Here is a 23,407-nt window from a genome sequence, read left to right on the forward strand (position 1 = left end):
CAGTTGTCAGACAGCAAATCCCTAGCAACCGGACATGAGTCAAGCTTGAGTGGCGCGGTGCAGATCATGTCAACCATGATCTCAGAAGGACTCAGACCCTCTTGGAGTGATGTGAAGCTACTGTAGGGGGCAATCGCTTTCCTTGAAGGCTCCCCGAAGTAGCCATCATACCGCAGCCTGAACGCTGAGGATGGAGGGGAGACCACAAGGAATTTGAGCATCTCCGGCTGCAGAGGGGATCAATGGTCATGACATTTTATCAGGGCGACTGCCAGTTAAGCAATTACTTTTAACATTTCTGGCTTAGCGCCTCTACCCCGAAGCACTCTGATAGAAGTTTACCCTCCCCCCCCCAAAGGTGGATCATCATTTTTCTTTTCGGTCCAAAATTCTTTGCAGATCTGTATGGGGGTCGGAGTGCTTTTTATCTGCAGCCTCCACTAGGGGGGAGACCACTGTACGTAGTTATACAGCTCCCCCTAGTGGTGGGAGCAGGCAGCTCAGGTCTTAATGGAAAGAAATAAAACACAAAGCATATATGAGAAAGTTAAAAAAAAATTCCCCACTGGAAGATGATTAAAGGGGCAAGGAGCAGAAAAACATGGCTGCTTTTCAGTACAGCTGAGCTGCAAATCATGCACGACCTGCATAGAGAGGCAGCCATGTTTTTTTTTTTTTCCTTTTAAATAAAACCCTGGAGAACCCCTTTAAGCAGATCAACTGTGGAAAACCCCTTTAAATGAACAAAACGGGGTGTTAAAAGTTACTATGGTGACAGCGCAGTACTTTAAGGGGCACCCCCCATGTGGCAGGTTCCTAGGTTTCTCGTGTGTATCCTTCAGTTAGAAGACCCTGGTAATGGCTCTTACAGCTACAATGTCATCTAGATATGAGAAGCTAAAGCAGGATAAAGACAAGTCAGCCCGATGACCGGGGGGACGTCTGCGGGGGGGCGCTGAATGCTCTATTTCCGCTCCATTCGGAAAATTGGCGGGATTTTGGTAGTGGCTCGGCGATGCTGATAGACACTTGGTGCAGTTCTGTATCCATAGGACAAAGTAATTAAAATAGGTGAGGTCCGTAATGCTGGTTCTCGTCCTTTTTTGTTATTTTCTTTTTTTTTATAGAAACAAGTTTGTCATCTGTTATAGACAAGTCCGTCTACGAGGAAACCGCGGCCGATCATCAGTCCCTGTTTGTGTTATTGGCAGAGAAGGCGTGGAGGTTTCCCATCTGACTCAGACCACTCTGAATGTGCGCCACGTGGATCTCCACATTGTCCTGAAAACACCTGCAAAAGGAGACACACACTGGTTTAGGCCTCCAGATCGGTGAATAGTGAGTGCAGCTCTGGGGTATAATACAGGATAAGTAATGTATGTACACAGTGACTGCACCAGCAGAATAGTGAGTGCAGCTCTGGAGTATAATACAGGATGTAACTCAGGATCAGTACAGGATAAGTAATATAATGTATGTACACAGTGACTGCACCAGCAGAATAGTGAGTGCCGCTCTGGAGTATAATACAGGATGTAACTCAGGATCAGTACAGGATAAGTAATGTAATGTATGTACACAGTGACTGCACCAGCAGAATAGTGAGTGCCGCTCTGGAGTATAATACAGGATGTAACTCCGGATCAGTACAGGATAAGTAATGTATGTACACAGTGACTGCACCAGCAGAATAGTGAGTGCAGCTCTGGAGTATAATACAGGATGTAACTCAGGATCAGTACAGGATAAGTAATGTAATGTATGTACACAGTGACTGCACCAGCAGAATAGTGAGTGCAGCTCTGGAGTATAATACAGGATGTAACTCAGGATCAGTACAGGATAAGTAATATAATGTATGTACACAGTGACTGCACCAGCAGAATAGTGAGTGCCGCTCTGGAGTATAATACAGGATGTAACTCAGGATCAGTACAGGATAAGTAATGTAATGTATGTACACAGTGACTGCACCAGCAGAATAGTGAGTGCCGCTCTGGAGTATAATACAGGATGTAACTCCGGATCAGTACAGGATAAGTAATGTATGTACACAGTAACTGCACCAGCAGAATAGTGAGTGCCGCTCTGGAGTATAATACAGGATGTAACTCAGGATCAGTACAGGATAAGTAATGTAATGTATGTACACAGTGACTGCACCAGCAGAATAGTGAGTGCAGCTCTGGAGTATAATACAGGATGTAACTCAGGATCAGTACAGGATAAGTAATGTATGTACACAGTGACTGCACCAGCAGAATAGTGAGTGCAGCTCTGGAGTATAATACAGGATGTAACTCAGGATCAGTACAGGATAAGTAATGTATGTACACAGTGACTGCACCAGCAGAATAGTGAGTGCCGCTCTGGAGTATAATACAGGATGTAACTCAGGATCAGTACAGGATAAGTAATGTAATGTATGTACACAGTGACTGCACCAGCAGAATAGTGAGTGCCGCTCTGGAGTATAATACAGGATGTAACTCCGGATCAGTACAGGATAAGTAATGTATGTACACAGTGACTGCACCAGCAGAATAGTGAGTGCAGCTCTGGAGTATAATACAGGATGTAACTCAGGATCAGTACAGGATAAGTAATGTAATGTATGTACACAGTGACTGCACCAGCAGAATAGTGAGTGCAGCTCTGGAGTATAATACAGGATGTAACTCAGGATCAGTACAGGATAAGTAATATAATGTATGTACACAGTGACTGCACCAGCAGAATAGTGAGTGCCGCTCTGGAGTATAATACAGGATGTAACTCAGGATCAGTACAGGATAAGTAATGTAATGTATGTACACAGTGACTGCACCAGCAGAATAGTGAGTGCCGCTCTGGAGTATAATACAGGATGTAACTCCGGATCAGTACAGGATAAGTAATGTATGTACACAGTAACTGCACCAGCAGAATAGTGAGTGCCGCTCTGGAGTATAATACAGGATGTAACTCAGGATCAGTACAGGATAAGTAATGTAATGTATGTACACAGTGACTGCACCAGCAGAATAGTGAGTGCAGCTCTGGAGTATAATACAGGATGTAACTCAGGATCAGTACAGGATAAGTAATGTATGTACACAGTGACTGCACCAGCAGAATAGTGAGTGCAGCTCTGGAGTATAATACAGGATGTAACTCAGGATCAGTACAGGATAAGTAATGTATGTACACAGTGACTGCACCAGCAGAATAGTGAGTGCAGCTCTGGAGTATAATACAGGATGTAACTCAGGATCAGTACAGGATAAGTAATGTAATGTATGTACACAGTAACTGCACCAGCAGAATAGTGAGTGCCGCTCTGGAGTATAATACAGGATGTAACTCAGGATCAGTACAGGATAAGTAATGTAATGTATGTACACAGTGACTGCACCAGCAGAATAGTGAGTGCAGCTCTGGAGTATAATACAGGATGTAACTCAGGATCAGTACAGGATAAGTAATATAATGTATGTACACAGTGACTGCACCAGCAGAATAGTGAGTGCCGCTCTGGAGTATAATACAGGATGTAACTCAGGATCAGTACAGGATAAGTAATGTAATGTATGTACACAGTGACTGCACCAGCAGAATAGTGAGTGCCGCTCTGGAGTATAATACAGGATGTAACTCCGGATCAGTACAGGATAAGTAATGTATGTACACAGTAACTGCACCAGCAGAATAGTGAGTGCCGCTCTGGAGTATAATACAGGATGTAACTCAGGATCAGTACAGGATAAGTAATGTAATGTATGTACACAGTGACTGCACCAGCAGAATAGTGAGTGCAGCTCTGGAGTATAATACAGGATGTAACTCAGGATCAGTACAGGATAAGTAATGTATGTACACAGTGACTGCACCAGCAGAATAGTGAGTGCAGCTCTGGAGTATAATACAGGATGTAACTCAGGATCAGTACAGGATAAGTAATGTATGTACACAGTGACTCCACCAGCAGAATAGTGAGCGCAGCTCTGGAGTATAATACAGGATGTAACTCAGGATCAGTACAGGATAAGTAATGTAATGTATGTACACAGTGACTGCACCAGCAGAATAGTGAGTGCAGCTCTGGAGTATAATACAGGATGTAACTCAGGATCAGTACAGGATAAGTAATGTAATGTATGTACACAGTGACTGCACCAGCAGAATAGTGAGCGCAGCTCTGGAGTATAATACATGATGTAACTCAGGATCAGTACAGGATAAGTAATGTAATGTATGTACACAGTGACTGCACCAGCAGAATAGTGAGCGCAGCTCTGGAGTATAATACAGGATGTAACTCAGGATCAGTACAGGATAAGTAATGTAATGTATGTACACAGTGACTGCACCAGCAGAATAGTGAGTGCAGCTCTGGAGTATAATACAGGATGTAACTCAGGATCAGTTCATGATAAGTCATGTATGTACACAGTGACTCCCACCAGCAGAATAGTGAGTGCAGCTCTGGAGTATAATACAGGATGAAACTCAGGATCAGTACAGGATAAGCAGTGCAATGTATGTACACAGTGACTGCACCAGCAGAATAGTGAGTGCAGCTCTGGAGTATAATACAGGATGTAACTCAGGATCAGTACAGGATAAGTAATGTAATGTATGTACACAGTGACTGCAGCAGCAGAATAGTGAGTGCAGCTCTGGAGTATAATACATGATGTAACTCAGGATCAGTACAGGGTAAGTAATGTAATGTATGTACACAGTGACTGCACCAGCAGAATAGTGAGTGCAGCTCTGGGGTATAATTCAGGATCAGTACAGGATAAGTAATGTATGTACACAGTGACTGCACCAGCAGAATAGTGAGCGCAGCTCTGGAGTATAATACAGGATGTAACTCAGGATCAGTACAGGATAAGTAATGTATGTACACAGTGACTCCACCAGCAGAATAGTGAGTGCAGCTCTGGGGTATAATACAGGATGTAACTCAGGATCAGTACAGGATAAGTAATGTATGTACACAGTGACTCCACCAGCAGAATAGTGAGTGCAGCTCTGGGGTATAATTCAGGATCAGTACAGGATAAGTAATGTATGTACATAGTGACTGCACCAGCAGAATAGTGAGCGCAGCTCTGGAGTATAATACAGGATGTAACCAGGGTGGATAAAAATCAATGATTTTAAAAAAAAAAAAAAAAAAAAATCGGATTTTTTTGATTTAAATCAGATTTTTAATATAAAATGCTTTTTGAGGAAAATATATTACCATCCAAAGGTTATTTCATTATGAAATAAAGATTACTTTTTTAATTATATAGAATAAGGCTGTAAATGTTTAATTTTTGGTTAAATTCCATTAATCCATTCACAATGTCATGCTCTTCCAGAGGTTTTTGTAAGATTATTGGGCAGTTTCTCTGCCTACAAGATGTTATCACAGATGCTTGGTTTAATTTTGGAGTTCTCAAAACTGAATTTATAACATGAAAAGAGTTGAGAAAAAGATCTTAATCCTAACTTCTACAAACCTATAAATACAGAATGTATATATATTTTCTTTAGCCAAATTAGTTAACAAACATGGATGTTTAAGCAAATAACATGCTGTAATGTTATTGTTTCTTTTGAATAAATCCTATTTAAATTGTTATTATTAAGGTAATGATTATTTTTCTCATTCCTAAGTACAACAGAAAAATTGTCCAAATATGAATCTTTATGTAAAAAACTATGATTTAAATCAAGCCTTACTGACTAGTGATTTAAATCGTGATTTAAATCGGTTTGATTTAAATCAAATCCACCCTGGATGTAACTGAGGATCAGTACAGGATAAGTAATGTAATGTCTGCACACAGTGACTGCACCAGCAGAATAGGGAGCGCAGCTCTGGAATATAATACAGGATGTAACTCAGGATCAGTACAGGATAAGTAATGTATGTATGTACACAGTGACTGCACCAGCAGAATAGTGAGTGCAGCTCTGGAGTATAATACAGGATGTAACTCAGGATCAGTACAGGATAAGTAATGTATGTACATAGTGACTGCACCAGCAGAATAGTGAGTGCAGCTCTGGAGTATAATACAGGATGTAACTCAGGATCAGTACAGGATAAGTAATGTAATGTATGTACACAGAGACTGCACCAGCAGAATAGTGAGTGCAGCTCTGGAGTATAATACAGGATGTAATTCAGGATCAGTACAGGATAAGTAATGTAATGTATGTACACAGTGACTGCACCAGCAGAATAGTGAGTGCAGCTCTGGAATATAATACAGGATGTAACTCAGGATCAGTACAGGATAAGTAATGTAATGTATGTACACAGTGACTCCACCAGCAGAATAGTGAGTGCAGCTCTGGAGTATAATACAGGATGTAACTCAGGATCAGTACAGGATAAGTAATGTAATGTATGTACACAGTGACTCCACCAGCAGAATAGTGAGTGCAGCTCTGGAGTATAATACAGGATGTAACTCAGGATCAGTACAGGATAAGTAATGTAATGTATGTACACAGTGACTCCACCAGCAGAATAGTGAGTGCAGCTCTGGAGTATAATACAGGATGTAACTCAGGATCAGTACAGGATAAGTAATGTATGTACATAGTGACTGCACCAGCAGAATAGTGAGTGCAGCTCTGGAATATAATACAGGATGTAACTCAGGATCAGTACAGGATAAGTGATCCATTTACAAGAAGACTCAACATTTGATGTAGATTACTTGCGTATAAAGCTATGGTAGACATACTCTTTATAAATGCCAGTTCATATTGAAGTTCAGATTTTTTAAAACCATTTTGTGGAACAGAGTAAAGAACTGATGAGTGACTTTTTAAAAACCAAGATGGGAAAGACTGCAATAAGCCCGGCTACAGTGACGTGACTAGGACACGAGGGCCGCAATGTGTGTGGAATACCGGTTTCCTGTTGCCCCACATTTCATTCGAAGCCAACAGAAGGGCAATTGTTCTTTGTGTCTTTTCATTACAATAGGCAGGAGATGCGTTCTGCCACCTCCACACCGATGCAGGTACAAAAACAGATTTTCATGCAGATCTCTGCGCCTTTTCTCACCAAATCCGCATGTGTTACAAGCGGATTTTGTTGGGACTTTTCCCCAATCTCACCCTTTGCATGATGCAGATTTCAAACTCTGTGCGGAAGATCAATTTCTGCGTGGAAGCAGAAAAAAGCAAAGTGCACAAGAGATTTGTGTAGACTTTGCTTGCACTCTATTAAGCTACGGGTTTTCCCCACAAAAATCGGTGGGAAAAAAACCAAAACATTACACTGTGTAAAGCAGTGGTCAGCAGCCTATAGTTTGAATATAAAAAATTCCCAGCATGCACATTCACTCAGCCGCTCTTGAAACTCCCATAAAAGTGAATGGAGCATGCTGGGAATTGTAGTTACAGCTGGAGTGCCGGAGGTTGCTGACCCCTGGTGTAAACTAAAGACAGTGAAGTCTAAAAATGCTCCGGAATTGTCACAGTGGATGATAAATCTCTCCCAGCCTGAGACGGTCTAGTCTAACGTTACGCCAGAATATTGAGCCAAAATTTTGGCATCTCAAGCTACACCTCCTGTATAATAGGTCACACCCACTTGTCATACAAGTCTGAAAAGAGGCCCTAAACACTGTCAGTTGGTTAGCACTGCATTTGGTATTGTAGTTATTCTGCTAGATTTATTTCAAGATGGCCGCTCAGTGGACGTGTCCTTTCTCCGGCAGCTCTCTCCCTAGCACAGCTCAGGGGGAGTGTCCTTTCTGCTGTAGCTCTTTCTCGTGCATGGCATTGGGGGGACACAGCACCATGGGTATATGCCCAGCTGCCACTAGGAGGCTGACACTAGAAACAAAAAAAAGTGTTGGCTCCTCCCAGGTGGGCTATACCCCTCTGCCAGAGCCGAGAGAGATCAGTCTAGTTCTAGTAGAATCCTTGGACGGTGTCCCTGGGCCGGTCTTTCCTTCCCCCCAGTTGGCGGGTGATCACCACAGATGCCAGCCTCTCGGGCTGGGGGGCGGTCTTAGAGTCCCTCACTGTCCAGGGTCTTTGGTCTGTTCAGGAGTCCTCCCTGCAGATCAACGTCCTCGAACTCAGGGCAATTTTCCTGGCACTGTCTCACTGGACTCCCCGTCTCCTGATCCGGGTTCAGACGGACAATTCCACCGCCGTGGCCTATCTGAACCACCAAGGGGGCACCAGGAGTGTGATGGCCCTACAGGAAGCCTCCCGTATCCTGCGGTGGGCGGAGCACCACGTTCCGGTCCTCTCCGCCGTACACATTCCCGGGGTCGACAATTGGGCGGCAGACTCTCAGTAGTCAGCTCGTCGACCCGGGCGAATGGTCTCTCCACCCAGAGGTGTTCCTCCAACTTTGTCACCGTTGGGGAACTCCAGACGTGGATCTCTTCGCGTCGCGCCTCAACCACAGGCTCCCGTGCTATGTTGCGCGGTCCAGGGACCCTCAGGCTCTCACGGTCGACGCCCTAGTTCTGCCTTGGTCTCAGTTCAACCTTCTGTATCTTTTTCCCCCCATTCCTCTCCTTCCCCGAGTGCTTAAGCGTCTCAAGGCAGCCAGAGTTCCGGCGATCATGGTGGCTCCGGATTGGCCCCGCAGGGCGTGGTACGCGGATCTGGTTTTTCTGCTCGCCGACGTTCCGTGGCGACTTCCTCCGCGCCACGATCTCCTTTCCCAGGGCCCTCTGTTCCACCCGAATTTACTTCAGCTTCGTTTTAAGGCGTGGCTGTTGAGACCGCGGTCTTGAAGTCCCGTGGTCTCTCGGATTCAGTCATCCGGACGATGCTTCACGCTCGCAAGCCCCAGTCGGCCCGCATTTACTATCGGACCTGGAGAACGTATTTTGCCTGGTGCGAATCTGGTCGTTTTCGCCCTCACCGTTTCTCTATCACTAACATTCTGGCCTTCCTTCAGGCCGGATTTGATAAGGGTCTTTGCCTGGCTTCCCAGGGGGCAGATTTCGGCCCTCTTCCAGCGTCCTGTGGCCTCGCGGGCCCAGGTTAGGACTTTTCTCCTTGGTGTTGCTCGCCGAGCCCCTCCCTTTCGCGTGGAGCCGTGGGACCTAAATCTCGTCCTGGACGCCCTTCAGTCATTGCCCTTCGAGCCCTGGCCTAAGGTGGCCTTCCTCGTGGCTGTCACCTCCATACGCCGGGTTTCCGAACTTGCGGCACTTTCTTGCCGTTCGCCATTCCTGGTGTTCCATCAGGACAAGGTGGTATTGCGTCCCATTCCCTCCTTTCTCCCGAAGGTGGTTTCCTCGTTTCATATTAATGAGATCGTCCTTCCTTCCTTCTGCCCCAATCCTTCTCACTCTAGGGAGAAATCCCTCCATTGCCTGGATGTGGTCCGGGCTCTTCGCCTGTATCTTCGCCTCACGGAACCCTTCCGTCGTTCGGACTGTCTTTTTGTGGTCCCGGCGGGCCCTCGTAAGGGCTTGCCTGCCTCCAAGGCCACTATTTCTCGCTGGGTTCGGTCGGCCGTCAAGGAGGCCTATGTCGCGAAGGGCCGGGCTCCCCCTTCCAGGTTGACCGCACATTCGACTAGGGCGGTTGGGGCTTCTTGGGCGGTGCGTCATCAGGCATCAGCTTCCCAGGTCTGCCGTGCCGCCACCTGGGCGTTGGTTCACACTTTTTCTAAGTTCTACCATATTCATTCCTTGGCTTCTGCTGATGCCAGTCTGGGACGCAAGGTTCTGCAAGCGGCTGTGCTTTAGATTGGTTGCATGGCGCTTTTTCTTGCTTCCCTCCCTCGGGGACTGCTTTGGGACATCCCATGGTGCTGTGTCCCCCAATGCCATGCACGAGAAAATTAGATTTTTTTGTACTCACCGTAAAGGCCTTTTCTGGTAGTAGGCATTGGGGGACACAGATCCCTCCCTTCTTGAGTTTCTTCTTGTTTGAAGTTACGGCTTTTGCCTAGTTTGGTTGTCGGGTTTTCCCAGTTGAAGACTTGTTGGCTTTCAGTTTTTTGGTTCAGGTGTGCCGTTCCTACTGCTTTTGTACCGACTGATCTCTCTCGGCTCTGGCAGAGGGGGTATAGCCCACCTGGGAGGAGCCAACACTTTTTTTGTTTCTAGTGTCAGCCTCCTAGTGGCAGCTGGGCATATACCCATGGTGCTGTGTCCCCCAATGCCTACTACAAGAAAAGGATTTTACGGTGAGTACAAAAAATCTAATTTTCCTTGTAAGTGCCACAGCTTCTAACAGAAGATATGGCTGGTGACAGCTGAAGATTTAGGGTCCATTCACATGTCCGCAAAACACGGACACCGGCCATGTGCATTTCGCATTATAATAGAAATGCCTTTTCTTGTCCATGGCTGAGGACAAGAATAGGACAGGTTCTATTTTTTTGTGGGGCTGCGAAACGGAAGTGCGGATGCGGACAGCACACAGTGTGCTGTCTGCATCTTTTGCGGTCCCAATGGGTCGGCACCCGTTCCGCAAAATTGCGGACTCATTTTGTAGACGTGTGAATGGACCCTTAAACTGAGCGTGTGCGATCACCTCAGTGAGCTGGACAGAAAAATAAGGAAAAGAATAAACAGCAGGTGGCGCTATCCAGATACATTTTATTGAATAGCTCAGTGGCTATGCTACATTTTTAAATACACGCAACTACAGAAGTGTTCAGATCCAGGAGCTGGTTTGAAAAATGTAGAATGTTATTAATGGCACAAGCCCTTTAAGACATCCACGTACTGCGCTCCTGGAATATAAAAGTATGTTCACACATGGTGGAAAAACTGCAGTGTATTACAGTAAAAGCAAAGTCAATAGGACTAACAAATGTGATCCACAGGCAGTGGAAATACTTCCACACTGTAACAGAACTGCCCTTTTGTGGGTCGCCTGCTAGTTTCTGCGATGACTTCTTGTCACGCGTGACCACTGCAGCCAACCACAGTGGTCACGTGAGTCAAGATATCATCCCAGGAGGCTGGATGCACAGAGGGCGCCAGGAGATCAGACGTGAGTTGAATTATAATTTTTTATTTATGGTACCCGGTGGGTTTCAAAGGGTGAAATCCGCAAGTAAATCTGCACCAGGATCCACATTTGGTTTGGATCGGCCGCTGCAGATTTCTGCGCAACTGCTGTGGGAAATTCATAGACTATTGCTTGCTAGAAAAACTGTTCAGACAGCGGTTGTGTGCTGGCAGTGGGCGGCGAGAGAAGCTTGTAATGGATGTGTGGGCTCTGGGCATGACTCCAAGGAGACGCCCGTGACTAATGTCAGCTGTCCACTGTTATTAGGCAGAAGGCGAGGACTTCTTGGTACGGTGATTATTATACCAGTGCGCAGCCAAGAGATACAGCTGCAGACCAGGCCGGGCAAAATGGCTTGTGTGTATGTCACCATAAATAAAAAAAGAATGGGTCCCTAAAGCAGATATTTCCACCCCTATGGATCTGGAGGAAGGGTGTCAGGCAGAGGGGTGTACATATAGCTAAAAACGGGGAATGGTGCCCGAGGCCAAACGAGGGGTCTTCCTGCCTCCGTTAGGTTGGTATAGCTTTTATCTTTGCTGTATGGAATAGCACAGTAGAAGATGGCACCAGTATACATATTACTGTTACAGTGGGAGTCAGTGGGTGATGTATGTATGCCTATAAACAGTAGCGCACGTCAGAGCCCTCTGTTGGGGGCAATACCCTGGGTTAGGCGTGAGGTGAGTAAGCCTCCAGGGATGCCCAACCTGCGGCCCTCCAGCTGGAAAACTACAACTCCCAGCATGCATGGACAGCCTACAGCTATTAGGGCATGTTGGGAGTTGTAGTTTTGCAACAGCTGTAGGGCCACAGTTTGAGCATCCTTGCTCTTCTTCCTGGGACCATGCATCATCAGAAGCTCCTCCGGCATCACCGCTTAGCCGGGTTACTCGGTGTCTTCTGGTGAGCATGGTGTCCTAACGCCCCCTTATTTCAAAACTACCACCATAGGATAGATCAGGCACCCCCAAAACCAGGGTCCAGCTGTACCCACACACTTCCACATGGCACATTTCTTTTATATTCTTACAGCCTCTGATGTGGCATAATATTAAAAAACATCTATGCAAGGGTAACGAGATTTTTTTTTTTTTTATTATTTTCAGTTTCTAAGTCGGGGGTGGGGGGGTATGTTGGCTGTGCTGGGTACAAAAACAGGATTTAAGTAAAAAAAAACTATTGAAGATACGTGTGATAAATTCTAAAACAATCCTTCATACAGAGTCCTGGTTTTACGGGGCAGGTGTCGCACTGATAAATGGTGTCCTTTCGGATGCCCCTCTTGGAGCACACTCTGCACCTTTTTTGGGACCTTCCCCTCTTCCCAGTTTGAGGAACTTCCGCTGGGAAATGCTGCCCGGGTACAATACGGGTTTCCTCACTTCCAGAAGACGTGCTCGGGCCCTGCCCCTCCTGGACCCCAAATATTGGGGAGGTGTGATAGAGTCTAAAACAGTCCTTCATGCACAGTCCTGGTCGGATGGAGCAGGTGTCGCACTGATAAATGGTTTCCTTTCTCACCCCCTTCTTGGAGCACACTCTGCACCTCTTCTGGCTCCTTCCCTTCTTACTCGTTCGGGGAACTTCTCCTGGAAAATGCTGCCCTGGGACGATACGGGCAGCCTCGCTGCCGGAAGGTGTGCTGGGGCCACACTGTTCCCAATGCCCAAATATTAGGGTCTTTATGACCACCTCTTGGAATTCCAGGAAGGTTCCCCCATGGCCTGCATATCGGGACAGCACATAAGCGTTATACAACGCCACCTGTACCATGTGCACTGCCAGCTTCTTGTACCAGACCCTAGACTGCCACATGGCGCTGTACGGCTTCAGCGCTTGTTCCGACAGATCGACCCCTCGCATGTACCTATTGTATTCCTGGATACATACTGGCATAGACGCTCCTGGGCTGGCACCTTGTACTGGGGTGGGGGCGCCATCGTGGCTGTGCATTGTCGTCAATACCAGTACATTCCTCTTGTGCTTATACTGGACACACAATACATTTTCGCTCAATACTGCCCTGCTCTCGCCCTTTTCGAGCGTTTGCCTGAGCAGCGCCTTAGGAAGGCCTCTCTGTTTTTTCCTGACTGTGCCGCACGCTACAGTATCTCTGGATGCAAGGCACTTAAGCAGTGGAACGCTCGCGTAATAATTATCCAGGTAGAGGTGGTAACCCTGGTCCAACAGTGGGTTCATCAGGTCCCAGACTATTTTCTCTCTAATTCCCAGGGAGGGGGGACATTTTGGGGGTTCAATTCTGGAGTCCTTCCCCACGTAAATGTTAAACCTGTGGATATATCCTGATGCACTCTCGCACAGCTTATACATCTTCACGCCATACTGTGCCCTGCCAGAATGAAGCCGCCCCTTAAAGTGTATCAGGGACTCGCTGACTGATAGACACTTCACAGGGGCGTACGTCTGGGCAAACTTGGCACTGAAATGGTCTATGAGGGGTCTGATTTTGAATAAACGGTCAAAACTGGGGTCATCTCGGCATGGGCACCGATCATTATTATTGTAATGGAGGAAATGGAGTATGGCCTCAAAGCGGGTCCTAGACATGGCCATGCAGAACATGAGGGTGTGGTATAAGATGTCCACGCTCCAATAGGCCCTGACAGATGGCTTCTTTAATAGCCCCATATTCAACAAAAGGCCCCAGAATTTCACCATCTCTGCTGCGTCTACAGGGGTCCATCTGCGGGGCTGGGCATAAACTGATGTGGGGTGCTGGGCAATGAATTGCTGGGCATACAGGTTGGTCTGGGCCACCATTGACTTAATCAACTCATCGGTGAAATAGATCTTGAAAAAGTCTATCTTTTTGAACCCTGTGGTGTCAAATCTGATCCCCGAGTTGCCCGTAAATTGAGGAATCTGAGGCTTGTAACTCTCGGGCAGGGGCGTCCATATGGGGTCACTAGTCTCGGTGGCTGCCTCTGTGTTTGTCCTGGGGCTCCTTCTTGGGGGTTCCTCCTCCTCGCTGGATGAGGAGGACGACAGGATAATTGAGGTCTCATTCTCGCTTGCAGGCTCCACGTCGGAGGCAAGAAATGCATATGCCTCTTCAGCAGAAAATGACCTGTGGGACATTTTCATTATATGTACGTGTACCTTTTGTACAGACAAAAACTATACTACACAAAAAAGAAGAAGAAGAAAAAAAAAAAAAAACGAAAAGCTTTGTACAATTTAGTATAATAAACCTGGTTTTTTAAAAAGTTTAGGTGTGTACATGTATATCTAAATACAGGTCGTTGTATGTATGTACAGCTTTATGAAACTATATACACTCAGAAGTTCAGAGCGGGTGGTCACGAGACAACAGCCTGAAAAGTGACTGGCCGGTCAGCACTTACTGACCAGCTACCAAGATGGCTGATGCTGGACCACGGCGACTGGTCCTTGGGCGAGAAGCAATCACAGCTCTGTAATGATGTGATTTAAAATAACATCCACTGGGCAAATGCACTCCATTGTTTCACTCACTATAAGGCTGGAATCGCACAGGCAGTTTCGTGTGCAGTTTTAGGAGCCAAAGCCAAAAGTGGATTCATAAGGAATGAGAACTATAAAGGAAGGACTTCTACTACTACTTCCTGCTGGATGCAGGTCTGGCTTTGGCGCAAAAACTGCATCATAAAAGGATAGTAGGTGTACAGGTGTAACCAACTGGTTCGGAAATGGGCAATAGGGCACCAACCTCCTCAGGGTTAGTGGTCGTCCCACCCACTGGACTCCTACCAATGACACATTTAGGGGCCTTGTTCACACAGCGGTTTTCAGCGCTATCAAATTCCGCAGTGGTTTCTATCGTGGTTGTTCTCTTTGGATGCTGCGGACCTGCTCGCAGGTTAGTGCCACTGAATGGAGCTAAACTGCGAGAGGACACCCACAGTGACTAGCCGCACACCACGCCAGGAAGGGACAAAGGGAAGAAGAAGACACGCGGCCTGTGTCAAAATTTTGGCGTTATGTCCACCGCGTGAACAGGCCCATATAGTATATTCAAAAGCTATGTATATTATTGCCCTTCGTTTTCTTTATTTTTGTGCCAAAACCGAAGAATAAGCAACATCGAAATAGGTAAAAAAAAAAAAAAAAAAAAACAACAACAACAAAACCATGTAGCTTTCCATGTTATCCGACCACTTACCTGATGTTCGAAGGGTTTATTGAATTCTTTATGTCATTAATCGACTCTGTTAACGACTTGAACTCAAACGAATTCAGGTCTCCTCCCTCCGCGAGGCACTGCAGGAGAAAGGATAAGACCCTGGTTACAAGACGCCCTGACAACACAAGTGCAGCAGTCGGATCTGAGGCTACAGTGCGGGGGTCGTACTTTTATCTGCAGAAGGATCGCTGTGAGCCTGGAGATGAGGTCTGTTAAGCTCTCGTTCTGCACACATGGCTGCCCGCTGGACGTGTTTGCTTGACGGACCATCTCCTGAGCCTCTTCCTCGCAGCGCCGTCTCATGTCGGTTGGCTGGTTCGCTGGCTGAAGTCCCTGATCTTGAGCAAGCTACAAAAATACAAAAGCAAAAAACAAAAACATAGATAAAACATGACGTGCATGTCTTCCCTGACATTTACATTTTTTCCCCTATAACCTATGTTTTTGGATTACAAAAGGCCGCTAGTTTCCTAGTCGGAGCAGCAGCAATGCTCTGGATCAGGCATCCTCAAACTGCAGCCCTCCAGCTGTTGTAAAACTACAACTCCCACAATGCCCTGCTGTAGGCTGCTCGGGTATGCTGGGAGTTGTAGTTCTGCAACAGCTGGAGGGCCGCAGTTTGAGGATGCCTGCTCTGGATAATGCTGCCACCGCTTCCTTCTCAAGGAAAACTGTTCTTCATCCTACCTGACAGGTCTGTTTTAGTGCTACTTGCATTCCCCGGGTAACAACAATTCTGGTGCATCTATTCTTATGACTAAGTTGTTCTGCTCCTCAGTTATTCATATTATAAATGAATAATTATGCAACTGGGTGTTAATAGTTTGGCAGCTCGGACTGGATAGCTTTGGAAATGGAACCAAGTCCTAAAACTTCAGCAATGAAAAGCTACAGGAGGGCTCATTACCTCACAGCAAAACTGCTGGACTTTATGGAGGACTTTGTTAAGGTCCTTGTTGAGCTGCTCCAGTTCTAGGACGATGGTCGCGTATCTCCTCTGGAACTCTATGCTGATTGGTGCAGAGTAGGATTTCTAAAAAAAATAAAAAATAACGCATTATAGAAGGGAGGGGAGATCACATTCTCTCTCATGTACATTTAGGTCATATCCGTTACTAAAACTGTAAACTTCCAGTCCTTACCACACTTTAACCCCTTAAGGACAACCGCCATACATATAAAGCCTGTATTACACCTGACGATTTTTTGGCAGATGATCGCTAACGGGCAATCCAAATCTTTTGACAGGTTAAAAAATTATCGTTTTCAGGCGGCAGATCGGGGTGTGTAATCACAATCTGCTGCCGGAAAACAATGATTCAGTATAGGGAAGAACAATGGTATAACGATCGCTCCTCCCTATACAGAGGAGGAGGAGATCACTGCATGTAATAGCAGCATTCTACTCTGCTAGCGAGCAGACGATTGCCGGGAAGGAACGCTTGTTAAATTGGGCTGTCTATTACAGCCTTAAGGCTAGGTCTACACGACGACAATAGGTCGCGCGACAGATAGGGCACAACTACACTGCAACATTGGTTGCACCAATGTCACGCGACAATTTTTATACTGGCAGTCTATGGTGTCGCACTGCAACATGCTGCGACGCGACAGTCGCAGAAAAATCCATCATCTCGAATGGATTTTCTGCGACTGTTGCGTCGCAGCATGTTGCAGTGCGACACCATAGACTGCCATTATAAAAATTGTCGCGCGACATTGGTGCAACAAAATGTCGTTGTGTAGACCTGGCCTAAAAGGGTATTCCCATCTCAGACAATGGGGACGTATCGCTAGGATATGCACCCATTGTCTGATAGGCGTGGGTCTCAGAGTTGGGATGCGCACCTATGTCCTAAACGGAGCCGGTGAAGTCCCGGAAGGTGCACCGCGCGCACGTCCTCCATTCATTTCTATGGGGCGGTCGAAAATAGCCGAACCCTCAGCTATTCCTGTCGGCCCCATAAAAATAAATGGGAGCATTGGCCGCCCATTGCGAGAGATCCCAGCACCGCGCAGCATTCTAAAGTCCCCTCCTAGATCCCCCGATGTCATTCAGAGGACTCACACAACTCCTGTACTCCTCATGTAAGCGCCTGCGCAGTCTTCCATCCCTGTACTGGCATCAGCTTCAGGGAACACACTGCGCATGTGGCGTGGCTCCACGGACGTTTGGCACAGCCCATAAATGTGTCAATGGTACAGTTCTGACATCCTATAGGAGAACCACCATAAACTGTAAATGGCTCTATAGCGGTAACCTGGCTACGCTCACAAAGGGATCTCAGTAGGTCAGCCTGCTGGAACCCCCAGTGATCCAGAGAACGAGGGGTTCCCCTCTGAATAGAGCAGCTCTATTTTGTGGGATCGTGTGATTTTCCTGGGACAACCTCTTGAAAGATGCAGCAATGCTCAAACATCTTAAAGGTTTTAGGTTTTCTTGGTTACAAAATACAAAAGAAAGTTTCCTGGGAATATTCATAATCTAAACCAAAATGACCACTTAATTTTGTAAAAATACTATGGACACCTTTCAAGCTACTTTTACAGCTTCAGGTATATTTGGGCCAAAAAACGAATGTAATAGGGCTTCTTTTTATTTACAAATACTGCTTTGTTCAGTTTCTATAGCTTCTTTCTTCCACAGCACATGGTGTCAGAAAGGGACGGGCCTGGATCAGCCAGCCACATTTGGGTACTTTAGACGCCTGTTTTCTGAACTCATCATTCATGGCTGGTGTGCGAAGGTTGTCATCTTGGAAGATGCAAAATCGCTCAATGATCTCCGACAGGATTTGCGGCCTGGTCTGGGCTTCCACTGAGCTATTGGTTCAGCATAAAGGACTCATCAACCGAAAAAAAATACAACACAACGGATCAGCTTTTCAGTAGCCATCTGCCACTGGTTATGAAAAAAACGCCAGTGGTCGGCAGAAAACGGTCTGATTGGCCTTTCTGGCCGTCCAAATCCATTTAAAGGGGTCCTCTCACTTCAGCAAATGGCATTTATATGTAGACAAGGTTAATACAAGGCACTTCCTAATGTATTTGGATTGTCCATATTGCCTCCCTTGCTGGTTGTGCTTGCACACTACAGGAAACAGCGCCTGCCTCCTTGTTAGCTGGGACTGTGGGAAAGCGCATTTTTTCCTAGCGTGCAAGCAAGACCACCACTGCTGGATTAGGCCCCTTTCACACGGGCGAGTATTCCGCGCGGATGCGATGCGTGAGGTGAACGCATTGCACCCGCACTGAATCCGGACCCATTTATTTCTATGGGGCTGTTCAGATGAGCGGTGATTTTCACGCATCACTTATGCGTTGCGTGAAAATCACAGCATGCTCTATATTCTGCGTTTTTCACACCATGCAGGCCCCATAGAAGTGAATGGGGTTGCGTGAAAATCGCAAGCATGTGCGGATGCGGTGCGATTTTCACGCATGGTTGCTAGGTAACAGTCTATTCACTGTATTATTTTCCCTTATAACATGGTTATAAGGGAAAATAATAGCATTCTGAATACAGAATGATTAGTAGGTGATCAATTGAGGGTTAAATTTTTTTAAAAAAAATTAACTCACCTTCTCCTTTTGTTCGCGTAGTTCCCGGTCTCTTCTTTACTTCTTAAAAGATGAACTATCGGATAGGACCTGTGGTGACGTCAGATCACATGGTCCTTCACCACGGTGATGGACCATGTGATTGGAGCATGTGATCTGACGTCACCAAAGGTCCTTTAGCCCACAGCTCATCATTAAAGAAGTAAAGAAGAGACCGGGAACTACGCGAACAAGAGGAGAAGGTGAGTTAATTTTATTTTATTTTTTTAACCCTCAATTGATCACCTTCTAAGCATTCTGTATTCAGAATGCTATTATTTTCCATTATAACCATGTTATAAGGGAAAATAATAAAATCTACACAACACCTAACCCAAGCCCGAACTTCTGTGAAGAAGTTCGGGTTTGGGTACCAAACATGCGTGATTTTTCTCACGCGAGTGCAAAACGCATTACAATGTTTTGCACTCGCGCGGAAAAATCGCGGGTGTTCCCGCAACGCACCCGCACATTTTCCCGCAACGCCCGTGTGAAAGAGGCCTTACAGGGTGGTTGTAACCCCTGGATGAGAGCAGTGTATAATGTGATGGAAAAATGAATCCAGACTGCAAAGGAAGCAATATGGACAAACACAATACATTAGTAAAAGCCTTGTATTCACTTTCTCTACATAAAAATGCCATTTGGTGAAGTCACACAACCCATTTCCCAAAGTTTCCGATCACAGTCAAAGCTCCAGAAAGTGGAGAAGGATGGGGGGACAAAACAATTGCCTGAAGAAAAATAAAAAATGTTGTTCCTATTTCAACAGGAATGACGCCATGCCCAGCTCATGCAGTCAATGAACTGTCCGCTCTGACCATCAATACATGGCTTATTAGGCTTGAGTACCACAAAGGCTACTTTCACACTCGCGTTTGGTGTGGATCCGTCATGGATCTGCACTGATAATACAACCGTCTGCATCTGTTTAGAACGGATCTGTTTGTATTATCTGTAACATAGCCAAAACATTGGTGTCCGCCTGACGATGCGGAGGCAGACTGATCCGTTTTCACTGACACAATCTGGCACAATAGAAAACAGATCCGTCCCCCATTGACTTTGAATGGTGTTCAAGACGGATCTGTTTTCTATTGTGCCAGATTGTGTCAGTGAAAACGGATCAGTCTGCCTCCGCATCGTCAGGCGGACACCAATGTCCGCCTCCAGAACGGAATGGAGGCGGAACGGAGGCAAACTGATGCATTCTGAACAGATCCTTATCCATTCAGAATGCATTAGGGCAAAACTGATCCGTTTTGGACCGCGTGTGAGAGCCATGAAAAGGATCTCACAAACGGAAACCAAAACGCCAGTGTGAAAGTAGCCAAAGTATGCACAGGAAGCTCAGCGTGCATGTGCAATATTCAATATGAAGGCCACCTACAGAAGAAAATAAAAAACTAAAACTATACTCACCAGCTTTTCAGCTTCTGTATTCATGTCTTTTAGCTTTTTAATCTGTTCTTTCTTGACCATCAAGATCTTTGATAATCGGGTCTGAAGAAAAAAAAAAGAAAAAATCTAATGAAATCATGAATTATGTAATAGAAAACCTAAATATATTTAAATGGTCACTAACTTTTTACACAGGTTTGCATAAATCAAAAGTCCAAGCGACCACAAGAAACTTTGTAATATGTTTTATCAGTTGTTTACCAATCCCATCCCCCCTCTAATTGCTTTTTACTTTGGAAAAAAATGCCCTTTTCCCCATCCAGGATGGATCATCTTTACAGTAGGATCCGATTACACATGTCAATGCAAGTCTAAGGAGAGGAGAGGGGGGGGGGGGGGGGGGGGGGGGGAGTGAGGAAGAACTGCGGCGACACACAGCAGGACTGCACAGCTACATAGGAAGGTTATAGCTCAGCACAAGAGCTTCATTCACAAGCATACAGGTCAGTACGTCTCTGTAATGTCCTCCATTATCCTGGGGCTGCTTCTAAGTGACTGAGTTAGGAAGGAGATTTTCCTCTACTTTCTGTCTGCGCTGTGGCTGGAAGCTGATCTCCACCCACCATGTCTGAGAGAACTGGAAACCAGATATTCAGCAAGCACAGTAGGAAACTGCTAAAAGATGCCAGATACTAGTAATACAGTGATCAGAAAGTGTTAGGCATCCTGTTCACACACTGTACTACGGATTAATGCAAAGTTCGTTTAAAGGCCAGTGACGCTTTAAAGAGGAAAAGGAAAGGAAATAAATAAATGTATAAATCGCTGGGCATCTGCCCTCTGATACCCCTAGCGATCAGAATGGAGGTCTTGGGGACCTCTGTGTGAATGGAGGAGTAGTGCACGTGTGTGACCATAGCTCTATTCACTTTCATGGGATTTCATAGCAGAGCGCCCGGCTATCTCTGGCAGTCCTCTGATCACCCAAGTGCACCAGCGCTCTACTCACACAGGGTACCTTCAGAGACCCCCGTTCTCCTTATCGTTGGGGGTTCCAGCAGAATATGGTGTTCATAAAGGGGTTTTCCAGGACTGTGATGGGTAGCGGTTATCAGTGGTACTGCAGAGCTGCCGTACCATTCATGGCCACTACCCAACGTAAGGCTCTGTGGTGTGGCAACAGCCCATTGGGACAGGCTGTTTGGTGGGAGTGCAAGAAGTCATACCCCCACCCATGTGATACCGCCAACCCACTTTTAGGGTGCAACCACATAGTGTGGTTGTGTCACAGCCATGCAGCAGTCAAGTCCTGCGTGGGCGAATAGCATAGCCATATGATCACAGTGTTTAGTCAGTCTGTATTGTTATTGGGCGCACGGTAATGCAGGTGCCGTGCGGCCATTAACAATGCAGACAAACTAAACCGTGCAGTCCTAATTAGTTTAATTATAGCCCATCGCAAGTTGTATGTCTGTGCATTACTCGACCACAGCACAGCCGCACGGCTACTACGCCAAGTGGTCGTCATATTGAGATCATCAATATTATGAGCAATAAAAAAATCATGGAGACTACATAGAGCCTGTGGACATTAATACATTATTTGTGGACATCATACGCTATGACACGTCACTTATGGTGGGGATATTGAGGCAGGATACTTCTCAGTCATTTCCACTTACCACCTGTTCAAGGAATTCAACAGGAAAACCTCCTATAGTGTCACCGTCCGAACTGGAAGATTTTGTTTTCCAAGATGATTGTGCCAACAAGGCATCCATTTCCTTAAACCAGTAATAAAATAATACAATCAGAACATGGAAAAAAAAATGGAGGTTGACATTTTGGGGTTAAAAAAAAAAAAGTTATTGTTTTTCAGTAGACAGCACAACTATAGGCTGTGACTGGTATTGCAGCATAGTCTCTTAAAGGGGTATTCCCATCTTCCCTTTTCATACTTGCCTTTCTTGAGCGCGACGTTCACTTCCTGGATTCTTCTCCCCGCTGCGCCGCGCGTGCGCAGAAGACTGAAGATTTTCTCCCGGCCGGGCAATGTCCTGAACGCGCACGCCGCCGCGCATTCGCTATGGTGACTTATTCCTGGCCTGTATAGTACAGAGCCGGCATGCGTGTTCGCGGCTCTGTACTATACCGGCAAGGAAGAAGTCATCATGGCGCATGCGCGTTCAGGACATTGCGCGGCCTGGCCGGGTAAAAAAAACTTCAATCTTCTGCGCAAGCGCGGCCCGGCGGGTTTCGACAGGAGAGGTGGCCGTAACCAGGGGAGACCAAAGACCACGATCAGGTAAGAGGGGACTTATTTTCTCTAAAAGGGTGGGAATTGGGTAATTAAATGTATTTACAAAAATGATGACTGTCAAATCATTAACAGATTTAACAGTGATCATTGGGATGGGAGTACCCCTTTAATGTCAAACTTTTCAACTTTTTTGGGAGGATTTGCAGCACAGAATGTAAGTGTTCTCACCAGGCTGGGCGATTGAGCATGAGACGGATGATGTAACCGTGGAGGAGTCATGTAGCTTCGGGGAGGCCGCTGTTTTTGACCAAAGGCAGCAATGGGCATAGTCTCATGGGGCTCGTTACTCTGCAAGACAAAGCAGAAAATCCAACATCAGCAGAGGTTACAGGGGCCAAGTGACCCATCGATACACAACTACCTCAGTGGGAGCTCGAGCAGTAGGGGAAGTATCTAAAAGACAGGTTAAATGGGTTGCTATGCGTCACTTACTTTGTAGAAGCATTGGATCAATGTCTTAAAGTGAGGGGCACCCCGTTTAGACAAATCTACTCCGCCATAACTCCATACATACCGTATACATTGTCTACAGTGACAACTCTGAAAATCCTTTAAGGACTCCTCACACAGACACTTACAAAGCACAAATTTTAAGGGTTTCTCACAAATGTTTTTGTTTAGCTTCTTTCGATTAATTACATTGTCATGGGTGCCGTCGCACTACATTTTTTCTGCCATCTTTTTGTCTGACGTGTCGTTTTTTTCAGCTGTATCATTTTCTTGCAGCTTTTTAAGACCTCATATTTTCGTATGGAATAGTCTACAGGAAAATGTCTGAAAGGGCATCTGTCAGCAGGTTTGTCCCTATGACACTGGCTGACCTGTTACTCGTGCGCTTGGCAGCTGAAGGCATCTGTGTTGGCCCCATGTTCCTATGTGCCCGATATTGCTGAGAAAAATGA

At 46.0% G+C, this 23,407-nt stretch overlaps 1 protein-coding gene across 2 annotated transcripts in view; it reads right to left on the minus strand.

The window, feature by feature from the left end:
- Positions 1-679: 679 nt before the first annotated feature.
- Positions 680-23,407, minus strand: part of LIN9 (lin-9 DREAM MuvB core complex component) — a 64,407-nt gene continuing 41,679 nt past the window's right edge. For both annotated transcript variants that reach the window (XM_040430588.1, XM_040430587.1), the window contains 7 exons: positions 22,674-22,793; positions 21,868-21,969; positions 20,207-20,287; positions 16,092-16,217; positions 15,353-15,532; positions 15,164-15,261; positions 680-1,291 (listed from right to left, as the gene is read on the minus strand). In XM_040430588.1, coding sequence (XP_040286522.1) covers positions 1,186-1,291; positions 15,164-15,261; positions 15,353-15,532; positions 16,092-16,217; positions 20,207-20,287; positions 21,868-21,969; positions 22,674-22,793 — 813 coding nt within the window. In that variant the 3' untranslated portion in view covers positions 680-1,185. The remainder of the gene's footprint in view (positions 1,292-15,163; positions 15,262-15,352; positions 15,533-16,091; positions 16,218-20,206; positions 20,288-21,867; positions 21,970-22,673; positions 22,794-23,407) is intronic.

This window comes from Bufo bufo, chromosome 4 (genome assembly GCF_905171765.1).
Source record: "Bufo bufo chromosome 4, aBufBuf1.1, whole genome shotgun sequence".
Classification (NCBI taxonomy): Eukaryota; Metazoa; Chordata; class Amphibia; order Anura; family Bufonidae; genus Bufo; species Bufo bufo.